General features: G+C 32.4%; 1 protein-coding gene across 5 annotated transcripts in view; it reads left to right on the top strand.

Annotated features, from left to right (window-relative positions):
- Positions 1-13,562, top strand: part of Zcwpw2 (zinc finger CW-type and PWWP domain containing 2) — a 130,984-nt gene that overhangs the window by 80,443 nt on the left and 36,979 nt on the right. For 3 of the 5 annotated variants that reach the window (XM_078038255.1, XM_040289893.2, XM_021731781.3), the window contains one exon: positions 2,013-2,127. The exons of the other annotated variants lie outside the window; for them this stretch is intronic. In XM_078038255.1, coding sequence (XP_077894381.1) covers positions 2,013-2,127 — 115 coding nt within the window. The remainder of the gene's footprint in view (positions 1-2,012; positions 2,128-13,562) is intronic. 5 annotated transcript variants of the gene reach the window in all.

Raw genomic sequence — 13,562 nt, 5'->3', positions numbered from 1 at the left:
TTTTTTTTTTTTTGAGACAGGGTCTCCTTGAGTTTTTGAGGGTCTCCCTACTTTGCCTAGGCTGGCCTTAAACTTGCAGTCTGCTGAGAGCCATAGCCAAGTAGGAACAACACATGGCATTTTTGGTTGAAAGGTGACTCCAGCAAGCCATTGAGATGATAATGATTATGTTAAGATGTGCATTCAATTGGAGATTAGACCCTTGCTGTCCGCCTTGGACTGCTACTTTGGGACTGCTACTTTGGAGCTCTGGGACTCCTGAAGAGTTCCCATTGGTTGGGGAAATGCGGTAGGAGGGAATTCCAGAGGAGGGATTTCCTGTTGGTAGTGTGTCCCAGGAGAAGGCCGCATGCCTGGCATTTGCGGGAGTTTTGGAAATAAAGTTTGTTCCTGCTTGAGTGGCTCATGATTTTGTGCCCAGCCAGACTGCGGCAGCAATCCTTTTACTCAGCCTCCTAAGTCTAGGATTACAGATATGAACCATACCCACCTAGTAGCAACTGTTTAGTGCCATGTAAGCATTAGGTGATTTTTCACTATAATTTCTTACTTAAAATCATGAAAACATTGGAATTGTAGAAGTACCTCAAATATGCAAAAGCTAGCTTAGATAATCGGGTTTTTTTGGGTTTTTTTGTGGGGCGGGGGAGGGGGTACCAGAGATTGATCTTAGGGGCTCATAACCACTGAGCCACATCCCCACCCAGCCCTTTAGAGACAGAGTCTCATTGAGTTGCTTAGTGCCTCAATAAGTTACTGAGGCTAGCTTTGAACTCTCAATCCTCCTGCCTCAGCCTCCTGAGCTACTAGGATTACAGGTCTGTGCCACTGTACCTGGCTAGATATTCTTAAAAAGTAATTTAAAATTTCCAGTTTCAATAAATTGAATCTGCCTATATCTTTTTACTAAGAAATACCTTAATGAATGAAATTTGTAGATCCTGTGTACAAAGGTGTACTTTTATTTGATAATATTGTTTTACTGTATATAAAATTAATTAATTATATAAAATTAATCAACATCCAAAACAAAAGTAGCAATCACTTTCTGAATGCTTTTATATTATGCAATGAGGTGTTAAGCAAATGAGTACTGCAGAAGTTACAAAGATGAAATATTATTTATTTCCTTTATCTTTGTAGGTTGTTCATTGTATGATGGTGACAGTCATGAGCACAAATAGCTATAATACAAATCATAATGTAAAACACCATTAAATGAAATAATAATTGCAATAGGAGTAGATAGTTGATATTAATTTGGGGATTCCAAGAATATTGGTGGCATTTGAGAAGAGCTTTATATTTAGTTTCATTCTATAAATTGAATATGGATGCTATAGGAATTTAAATTTCTATGTAAAGGGTGAATTATGTTCTATGTCTGAGATAAAGTTATGATCTTTATACACAGGTGGCAAATATGAATGAATATCCATGTTTTTATGATGGTAAAATTTTCCAAAAAAAAAGGTGGCATGAATTTTATAAATTGTAACAAAAAACATGGAAACCTTTAAAGTTTGGAAAAATTACTTGATTAGATAATATTTATAGTCAGCTTTAACCCATGGATTCTTCATTTTCTAAAGAACTAAGTAAGCATGTAGAAAATGTGCTATACCTTCATTGCAATTCTTTTTTAGTTCTTATATCCTAAAAAACTATTACCTATTACATAAGTTTCATGGAAGTTTATGGTGCACATATTATTAATATTCACATTTTCCAGATAACCAGGCACAAAAAGTTTAAGAAACGTTCTAAATATAAGATGAATCATAATATAAGCTCAGAGAGCTAAGCATCTGACCCTTTTGACTATTAGCTTGCAAAATTCCTACAACTGCACTAAACTGTTAAGTCATAAAGCAACAATCACAGACCAAAGTCTGAGTAATATATTATACAATGCTCAAAGTAGATTTACTTCCAGCTCAATAGGTAGGTTTGGATTTTAAAATAAAATTACATATTTAAAAATATATCTTATTCTTTTTTCTATTTTCTAGCCAGGAAAATGTACAAATAAAAAGAAGTGGTATAAAAGTGCACTTCAAGAAGCATATCTATTCTATGGATATTCTCATGAGCAAAGACTGGAAATGTGCTGCCTATCAAAGCAGGGTATATGAGTTTTTTGTTTTTACCACCCCAAAGAAGGATTTATTTATTTATTTAAAATCTTTACACATTTTAAAATCTCTGTATCTTTATAGGGAGATACTATGTCTGTGTCCGCTGGAAAATAATTTTGCATTAATTAAAGCATGTATTTTGTCCTTGGAAGCTACTTTTGATGACAAAAATATATTCTATTAAAAACTGGGATTGTAATTAATGCTTCTGGTTATCTTTTTATCTATGCAGGTCTTCTTGTATATTTCAAAACCAATATAAATAATTCAAAATTAGAAACCATAGCTTTAAAACTTACTTCTGATATGATAATTTTACTTGGATATGTATATTTTTTCAGAACATAGTATTTTGAAAATGTTTTATTTTTAAGTAAATTCAAGCCAGGAATAAAAGATGAACTATTATAATTAAGCAAAAATCTATTTCAAAGAAAATTCTCTTGAATCATAAATGTTATGGTTTATTTCTTAACCTAATTCATTAGAAAGATTATAATAGATATAACACATATTAAGTCTAAAAGAGTATGATTGTCACATAAAAATGATAATTTTCAATAAACTTAAATATGTTGTAATTTTTTTAACTTAGTGATCATAATTTTTATGTTTCACAAGGCCCCTTCTTTCTTTATTACCTTTATTTCTAAAAAAGATTGCTCTGTGGGAGGATCTGGCCTTCAGTGATGACTAAATTTTAAAGAAATAGTGATTATTTTCTCCTTTGGAAAAGTTTTATGTATATTTTCAATTAATTTATATGAAAATATTTTACTTGAGAAAAAGTTTAAATGTAACCCAACCACTTAAATTTAGGTTTTAAAGAAAATAAGTAGATTTGAAAAGAATGGAAAAAGAATGATAAGCACACCACACAGGTTTATTCTGAAACCAGGAGAAGAGACATTTATTGCCACAAATGCAATTTTATTCCTTATGCTGAAAATATAATGTCTGTGTTTATTAGCAATAAAGGTTGAACTTACTCTATTGTCACAAATACAATTTTGTGTCTTGCACAGACTATATACAGTTATCTTGTTTAACTACAATAGGCCTTGAAACATTTTTAACCATTAGTACCTTTAAGTAATATAGTCATTTACTTTAAAGTTATATTACATCTATCTCCCACTCACAATACACTTGCTCTCACAATAAGTTTTGGAAATATATCTTGGCCAAGGTGTGTGCCAGGCTATTTCTGCCTTATATCCTTTGGCATTTTCTATTCCAAGATCCTGAGGAGGCATATTTTTTGTTTGATTTTTTTAGTAGTAGCTCATTTTCTTGATGAAAGTTTGATGATTTCTGCATGCAGAATTTGTAAAATTTAGTATGATTCTTGGGAGCCATAAGCTGAAATACTTTCATTTTTGTCCTCCGGGTGGCTAGAGTTGGGGAACATGAACAGATATCTAGGAGTTCCATCTTTACTATGGAACTCAGAGCTCACTCAGAGTCACTATCTCTAAAATAATCAATTTAATCCTTTGGTCTGCTTAGCATACAGTGTGGATTCTGATACAGAATTTGACTTCTTATGTGTTCAAAGTACTTTTGAGAGATAATTACCCATTAATAAGATATTTCACAAAAGATGAGTACCTTAGAGACAACTCATTTATTTCATTCCAGCAAATTTGAGGATTTCTTCACCTAACAATTGCTTGTTCTAACACAGAAATAATTCTACTAATATTTAGCTCGTATTCTTTGTACTCTACAGAAATTGGCACACTCTGATGTCTGATACAAGTCTTTCATTGTTGAAATATGCAGGATCATTAAATAATATGTAAATAAGATTCAATCAGACTATAACAAATTTCAAAGTTCTGTCTACATGATTTAGTTGCTCTTTTTTTGTTGTTGTTCTTGAATTAACTATTGCTCCAACTTGGTAATTCTTTTAGTGGGGCTTGAAACCTATTTATAGGAACATTCATTATAATAGTATTTTTAAAAAATAGTATTTTAAAAAATATAATAGTATTTTTATAATAGTATTTTAATCCCACTCTCAACAATCACTGATCCTTTTGTTACTATCTCCATAGTTTTGCCTTTTCCAAAATGTCATATAGACTTAAGTGTGTAGCCTTTTCATATGGCTTCTTTCACATAGTAACATGCATTTATGTTTCCTCCATGTCTTTACATGGTTTTTATAGCTCACTTAATTTTAGTACTGAATAATATTCCATTGCTTATATGTACTATAGTTTATCATTCAATCTCTTAGGAACATCTTAATTGGGTCCAAGTTTTGTCAGATATGAATAAATATACAGTAAACATTAAAGCACAAGTTTTTGTGTCAGCATAAGTTTTCAGTCCCTTTTGGAAAATGCCAAGAAGCATGATTCCTGATCAAATGATGAGAATATGCTTAGTTTTATAAGAAATCATTATACTGCTTTCTAAAGTGGCTGTACCACATTGCATTTCCATCAGCAATAAATGAGAGATCTTATTTTTTCACATCTTCACCATAATTTGGTGTTGTCAGTTTTTTGGGGGGTTTTAGCCATTCTTATAGGTATGTAGCATTTTCTTGCTGTTTAATTTACAATTCCCTAATTACATATAGTGTTGAATATCCCTTCATATGTTTATTTGCCATCTTTATATTTTCTTTGGTGAGGAATCTATTCAGATCTTTTGCACAATTTTAAATAAATTGTTCATTTTCTTAGAGTTTTAAGAGTACTTTTAGCTGAGGATGCTGGTGCAAACCTATAATCTTAGCAGCTTGAGAAGCTAGGACAGGAATAGCTCGAGTTTAAGGTCAGCCTCAGCAATATAGGGAATCCTTCAGCAACTTAATAAGACCCTCTTTCAAAATAAAAATAAATAAATAAGTACCTGTGAGTCAAATACCTGGTACCTAAATAAATAAATAAATAAGTGGTTCTTAGCATATTTTGAATACTAGCCCTTTATCAGGTATGCATTTTGTAAACATTTTCTCCATTCTACAGAAGGTCTTTTCATTATCTTTTTTTATTAATTTAAAAAACATAAATGACAGCAGAATGCATTACAATTCTTATTACATGTATACAGCACAATTTTTCATATCTCTGGTTGTATATAAAGTATGTTGACACCAATTCATGTCTTCATACATGTACTTTGAATGATGATGTCTATCACATTCCACCATCCTTGCTAATCCCCTGCCCACTCCCTTTGCCTCCCACCCCTCTGCCCTATCTAGAATTCATCAATTCGTCCCATGCTCTCCCTCCCTACCCCACTATTAGTCAGCCTCCTTATATCAGAGAAAACATTTGACATTTGTTTTGGGGGGCATTGGCTAACTTCACTTAGCATTATCTTCTCCAGTGCCATCCATTTACCTGCAAATGCCATGATTTTATTCTCTTTTATTGCGAGTATTTTCCAGAGCAGATGTTTTTAAATTTGAAGTTGAGTTTATCATTTCTTTCATGGACCATGCCTTTATATTGTATTTAAAATGTCATTGCCATGTTCAAGATCATCTAGATTTTCTTCTTATTGTATTAGTCAGCTTTCTGTCACTGTAACAAAATACCTGAAATAGTTAACTTATACGGAGTAAAGTTGGTTTTTTTTTTTTTTTAATTTTGGCTTACAGTTTTAGAGGTCCCAGTAGATATCAAGTGGACCCATTGCTTTTAGGTCTTTAATGAGATACCTTTTTGAGTGGATGTGCTTATCTCTAGCTTTTTTTGCTAGTGTTATCCACTTTAAAAAAATAGACGGTCTGGGTCCACAGAAAAGTGAGTAGAAGGTACATACAGCTCCCATATATTTTCTGAAGTTACCACACACAGCCTCCTCACTCAAATTCTCACAACACATAGTTCATTTGTTGTAATTGATTAATCCACATTGACATATCATTAGCACCCGAAGGAACAATGACAGGGAACATGTTCTAGAGTAAAGTACTTGCCTTATGGCCTGGAAGCAAAAGAAATGGAAAAAGGAAATGGCCAAGGTCCCACAAACTTCTTTGAGGGCATCTCCAGTAATGTAAAGACTTTCCACAAGGCCACACCTCCTAAAGCATTACCCTTCAACACATGGGCCTTTGGGAGACATTCAGATCAAAATGTATTGGCTGTGTACTAGGAATTTTATAGTTTGCATTTTATATTAAGTTTTAGAACCTATTTGAGATTAATTTTTGTGAAGGGTATAAGATCCATGTCTATATTAATATTTTTTGCCTGTAAATATCCAGTTATTCTGATACTATTTCTTGAAAAGACTATGTTTTTGCTATATTGTATTGCCTTTGCTCTTTTGTCAAATATCTGCTATCTTTATGTAGGTCTGCTTCTGGACTCCCTTCTGTTTCATTTATTTATGTAATCTTTTATCAGTATCAAACTATTTTGATTCCTTTAGCTTTATAGTAAGTCTTGAAGGTGGGTAATATCAGTTCTCCAACTTTTATCATCTTCAAAAATATTTTGGTTATTTTGGTCTTTTTTTCTCTCCATTTAACCTTATAATCAGTTAACTGATGTCCACAAAATAAATTGCTGACACTTTTGTTTGGAATTGCATCATCCATAAATCAAGTTAAGAACAATTAACATCATAACAATGTTGTTTTTCTAATCATGAACATAGAATGTCTCGATGATGATGATGATGGTGATGATGATTTTTGTGGTGCTGGGGATCAAAACCAGGGTTTCTTGCATGCCAAGCAAGTTCTCTACCAATTGAGCTGCATCCCCAGTCTGTATTTCTTCATTATCATTATTATAATTATTATTATTTCTTCAGAGTTTTGTGGTTTTCCTTTAGATATTATACATAGTTCATTGGATTTTTGCCAAACCATTTTATTTTGGGAATATTTATGTAAATGATAATGTCTTTTAATTTCAAATTCCACTTATTTGTTGTAGGTATATACAAAAGGGACTGACTTTTACATGAGATTATCTTATAACTTGGCTATGATCATTTATTAGTTCCAGGAGGTTTTGTTTTGTTTTGTTAATTCTTTTGTATGTTTTATAGACAACAAACATCTATGTACAAACACGATTTTATTTTTTATTTGAAAACTTTGTTTTATTTCCTTTGTCTTATTTCATTAGCTAGAAACTCCATCACAATGTTTTAAAAAAGTGGTTTGAGGGAACATTATTTGATTGTCCTTGATCTTCACAGGAAATCTTCTAGTTTGTAATTATTAAATGAGATATTAGCCTTAGATGTTTTAAAATATGTTCTTGATCAAGTTGAGTAAGATCCTCTCTTAGTTTGCTAAGATTTTTATACTGAATGGTGTTGGATTTTTGTCAGTTGCTTTCCTACCATCTACTGATATGATCATATGATGGTTTTTCTTTGTGTTGGATTATATTAATTTAATTTCAAATGTTGAACTACCTTGCATCCTTGGAATAAGTCTCACTTGATCATGATGTATTATTTCTTTTACATTGTTGAATTTGATTTGCTAATATTTTGTTTCATTAAGTATTTTTGTATCTATGTTCATAAGCAATATTTGTCTATAGTTTTCTATCCTTCCAGGATATTTATCTGTTTTTGGTATTAGTAAAGAACTGACCTCATTGAATGAGGTAAGAAATATTTCCTCTACATCTGTCTCCTGAGTTTGTGTACATAATTTCTTTCTCAAATATTGGGTAAAATTACCAGTGAAACCATTTGAGCTTTGTGCTTTTTATTTTGGAGTGTTATTATATTTATTCAGTTTCTTTAATATATGTGGATCCATTAAAATTTGCTGATTTTTCTTGTGGGAGTTTTCGCCAAGTGCATCTTTCATGAAAGTGATTCATTTAAATATGTTATCAAATTTATGGACATAGAATCTGTGTTGATAAAATTTCTTTATTAGCCTTTTAATGTCAATGGTAACTGAAAAGATGTCACCTTCTTTCATTTCCAGTGTTATAATTTGTGTCTTTTTCTTTTCCTTTTCTTTCTTGTTTGTTTGTTTGTAGTTAGCCTCAGTAGAGTCTTATTGATTATATTGATCTTTCAAAGAACTATCTTTTGGCTCTGTTGACTTTTTCTATTTACTTCCTGTTTTTAAACTACTTGATTTAAGCTATTTCTTCATATTTTTTGCTTAATTTAGATTTAATCTGCTTTTCTTTTTCCAGTTTCCTAAATGAGATGCTTAGTTATTGGTTTTAGAACTTTCTTCCTCTCTGCTACGTATGCATTCATTACTGTAAATTTCATTCCGAGCACTGGTTTTGCTGCATCCCAGAACTTTTTAAAATTGATTAATTAATCTATTTGTCCTAATTTGTTATTCATAACACCAAATGCATTTCAATTCATTATACAAAAATGAAACGAGTTTTTTCATTTCTCTTGTTGTACACAAAGTAGAATCACACCATTCATGTCTTCATACATGTACCTAGGGTAATGATGTCCATCTCATTCCACCATCTTTCTTACCCCCATGCCTCCTCCCTCCCTTCCCTCCCCTTTGCCCTATCCAAAATTCCTCCATTCCTCCCATGCTCCCCCACCACCCCATTATGGATCAGCATCCACTTATCAGAGAAAACATTTGGCCTTTGGTTTTGGGGAATTAGCTTACTTTACTTAGAATGATATTCTCCAGCTCCATCCATTTACCTGCAATTGCCATGGTTTTATTCTCTTTTAATGCTAAGTAATATGCCATTGTGTATATTTACATAGTTTCTTTATCCATTTATCTATTGGAGGACATCTAAGTTGGTTCCACAATTTAGCTATTGTGAATTGTTCTGCTGTAAACATTGATGTGGTCATATCACTTTAGTGTGCTGTTTTTAAGTCCTTTGGGTATAAACCAAGGAGTGGGATAGCTGGTCAAATGGTAGGTCCATTCCCAGTTTTCTAAGGAATCTCCATACTGCTTTCCAGATTGGTTGCACCAATTTGCAGTCCCACCAACAATGTATGAGTGTGCCTTTTGCCCCACATCCTCACCAACACTTATTGTTACTTGTATTCTTAATAACTGCCATTCTGACTGGAGTGAGATGAACTCTTAGAGTAGTTTTGATTTGTATTTCTGTAATTGCTAGAGATGTTGAACATTTTTTCATATATTCATTGCTCTATTGTATATCTTCCTCAAAGAAGTATCTGTTCAATTCCTTACCTAGTTATTGATTGGGTTATTTGTTTTTTTTAGTGTTAAGGTTTTTGAGTTTTTTACATATCCTGGAAATTAGTTCTCTGATTTGCATGTGGTAAAAATTTGCTTCCAGGGCTGGGGACATGGCTCAAGTGGTAACGTGCTCACCTTGCATGCGTGGGGCGCTGGGTTCTATCCTCAGCATCACATAAAAATAAAATAAAAAAGATGTTGTGTCCACCGAAAACTAAAAAATAAATATTAAAAAATTCTCTCTCTCTCTAAAAAAAAAAGAAAAAATTGCTCCCATTCTGTAGGCTCTCTGTTTTTCTTATTGATTGTTTCTTTTGCAGAGAAAAAGCTTTTCAGTTTAAAACTATCTCATTTATTAATTGTGATTTAGGAGTCTAGTTAAGGAACTTGGGGCCTAATCCAACATGATGAAGATTTGGGCCTACTTTATCTTCTATTAGGTGTAGTGTCTCTGGTCTAATTCCTAGGTCACTGATCCACTTTGAGTTTTGTACATGGTGAAAAATAGGGGTTTAATTTCATTTTGGTATATATGGATTTCCAGTTTTCCTAGCACCAATTGTTGAGAGGCTATCGTTTCTCCAATGTATGTTTTTGGCACCCTTGTCTAGTATGAGATAAGTGTATTTATGTGGGTTTATCTCAGTGTCCTCTATTTTGTACTATTGTTCTACAACTCTATTTTGCATACCAGAAATTTTGATACCTTACATTTAATTTTCATTTAATTCAAAATGTCTTTTAAGTCAGGTACAGTGGCACTCACCTGTAATCCAGTGGCTCAGGAGACTGAGGCAGGAGGATCTCACATTAAAAGCCAGCTTCAGCAACTTAGTGAGGTCCTAAGCAACTTAGCAAAGCGCTGTTTCAAAAACTATAAAGGGCTAGGGATGTGTCTCAGAACTATAATGCCCCTGTGTTCAAAATCACTGGTACAAAAAAAAAATTCTTTTTTTTTAGTTTTTCTCTTGAGATTTTTTCTTTGATCCATGTGCTATTTAGAAGTATGTTGTTTAATCTTCAAGTATTTTGGGATGTGTAAGCTGTCTTTTTGCCATTGACTTCTAGTTTAATTCCATTGTGGTCTAGGAACAGACATCATTTTATTTCTTCAAAATTTTTTAAGATTTGTTTGTGGTCCAGAATGTGATCTGTTTTAGTGAACATTCCATATGAACATAAGAATGTATCTTATACAGTTGTTGTATGAAGTATCTATCAATGTAAAATATATACAGTTGACTGAGAGTGCTATGCCTTCTAGATTTGCCCGTTTCTGATAGAGGGGAATTGAAGTCCCAAGGTATAATACTGGGATAATTTTTTATCCTTTCAGCTTTATGAGATTTGTCTTTTGTTCAGTGCATACACATGAAGTGTTGTTATGTCTTTTTGGAGTACTGACCTCTTCTATAATGCTCTGTTTATTACTAACAACTTTCCTTGATTAGAAATTTACTCTATCTGAAATTAATATTGCTACTCCTACTTTTTTTTCATTGTGTTGGTATGATATATCTTTCTTTTAACTGTGCATGTAGGCCATTGATGTTTAATATGATTAAACATATTAATATATAGTGGAACTACCATCTACCATATTTGTTGCTATTTTCTATTTGTTGCCTTTATTCTTTGTTGCTATTTTTGTCTTCCATTCTTTTTGCCTTTTTGTGGTTTTAATTATGCATTTTGTATGATTTTATTCCCTTTACATTCAACAATTATACTTTTTTGAAAACTTGTAGTAGTTGCTTTAGAGTTTGCAGTATGCATTTATAACTAGGTCAAGTTCACTTACAAGTCACTGTACTCCTATATGGCTAGTGAAAACACCTTATAGTAACAAAATATTCCTAATTCTTCCCTCTTGGGCCATGAATCATTACTGGCATTCATTTTGCTTACATATAAGCATATGGAATCATATGTATATTCGTATATAAACATACACAGAAGATATGTACGTGAGTATAAATAGCCAAATGTATTATTATTTTTAATATTTTGAATACATTGTTATTAGATAAATTAAGAAAAATAAAAGTTTTTTTATTTGACCTCCACCATTCATTCTCTGTTTTTTTTTAAACATAGATCTGAGTTCTTTTAATATTTCTCATATGGCAGGTCTACCAGAAAAAAAATTCCTTAATTTTTGTTCATTCACAGAAGTCTTTATTTCTTTGCTTTTAAAGGATTTTTCAATATGATATTGAGTTTTAGGTTGATTTTTTCCACCAACACTTTATTCACTCTCTTATTGCTTATGTGGTTTCTGAGGAGAAGTTAGTTATAATTTTCATCTTTGCTTCTTTATGGGTAAGGTGGGTTTTTTTCCCCCTTCTGAATCACTCAAGAATTTTTTCTTGTTTAATTTCTTGTATTTTAACATAAATAAGACTAAGTGTAGATTTGTTAGCACTTATCTTGCTCAGTATTTCTCTGAGTTTTTGGACCTGTATTTGGTGCCAGATATTATTTTTGGGGAAATTCTGTGAAATTGTTTTTCAAATCATGTCTTTCCTGTCTCTCATTTTTCTTCTGGTACTCCTGTTATGTACAAATTACACTTGTGCACTTTTCTAGTTGTCTCATACTTCAATATTCTTTCCTCTCTCTTTTTTTGCCTCTTTTATTTTTGATTTTCAGTTTTTGTAGTTTCTATTAATATATCCTCAAGTTCAGAGTTTCTTTCTTCAGCTGTGTTTAGTTTGTTCATTAGCTCATCAGAAGCGTTCTTCCATTTCTTTTGATCCTTCAGCATTTTTTTTATTCTTTCTTAGAATTGCCATATCTTTGCTTATATTACCCACCAGTTCTTGCATGTCATCTGCTTTTTATATATTAACTATAATTGGCTTAAATTCACAATCTGATGATTATACTATTCCTACCAAATCTGATCCAGTTCTGGTGCTTCTCTGTCTCTTCAATTTGTTCATTTTGCCTCTTAATATGCCTTATAATTTTTATTGAAAGATGAGCATGATGTCTTGAGTAATAGGAACTATAATCATAATCTTGTACTAGTACAATGCTAAGGCATGAGGGGAGGAGAAACATTCTATAGTCCCATGATTAGGTCTCATTTCTAGGCTATGAACTTTATGTTTCTTTTTTTCTTAATTCTCTTCTGTCACTCTCTCTCTCTTTTCTTTTTTCTTTCTTTTTTTTTTTCATTCTTTTTCTTCACCTGTTTAGGTGATAAAGAACAACCCGAAGGGGCTGGGATTGGGCATTTGCTTCCCTCAGGTTGGTTAGGCTGTGGAAAAAAAAAACAGTATGTTAGAGGGCTTCATTTGAGGATAAGCCTTGTTCAGTTTTAATTATTTGTCAGGATTGATATTTCTATCTTTTAATTATAATAAGATCCACTGTTTTTTATTTTATTTTTTTTATTGGTAGTGGGGATTCAACCCAAGTGTGCTTTAACCCAAATGTGCTCTGGCACATTTCCTCTTCATCCTGCTAAACTCTTGGGAGAATTTTCTCTGTGCTACACAGTGAGAATGTGGTGGACCTCCTGGAGGAAAAACTCACAAAAGTGTTCCAAACTCTCCACCTATTTTTCATGACTGGAGTTTTTATCATTCAGGTTTGTCCATACTGAGCTTCCAGCAATATATCAGCTCAAGTTCTAGTTTTCCTATCCTTGTACAGTTTCCATGGAGATCTCAAGTAAGTAATGATTCTCTGTATTTGTGTATTTCTCCAAATTTTGTAGGACAGGTGTGCCATATGAAGTAAAGTCATTTTACTTCTCAGAGGGATCTAAGAATTGTTAATTTTTCAGTATGTTCAGCTTTTAACATGTTGGGATGAAGTAGCAACTTCTACTTCATCCCAGCATGTTAAAGTTGTTAAGACATACCAGCAGCTGGACTGTCTTCTACCTATTTAAGAAAGTAATCGAAGCTGTCACATTTAAAGCACAAACTAATAGTTTTTCAGAGGCTATCAATGGACATATTTTAAAATATATATATGGGGATGGGGGAGAAGCCATTGAATCATGTTTCCATTTATATTCCTCTCTAATATGGTTGTAATTTTTTTTAATTACCATCAATTTTGGGACCCAAAGCATAATTTCCTCTACTCATTTGGAACATTCTCATTTACTACCTGCTGCTCCTCTTTTGTACTTCAAAAATATGACTTGGATACAACTCAGAAGACGAATAGATACTCTTCATTATCGAAATCTACATTGCATGTCAACTGTTTTTTACTCTTTATTGTGAGAGTCCTTA

The sequence above is a fragment of the Ictidomys tridecemlineatus genome, chromosome 2 (genome assembly GCF_052094955.1).
Source record: "Ictidomys tridecemlineatus isolate mIctTri1 chromosome 2, mIctTri1.hap1, whole genome shotgun sequence".
Taxonomy (NCBI): Eukaryota; Metazoa; Chordata; class Mammalia; order Rodentia; family Sciuridae; genus Ictidomys; species Ictidomys tridecemlineatus.
The sequence above is the reverse complement of the archived record's forward strand: the minus strand, read 5'-3'. Positions and strand labels throughout refer to the sequence as shown.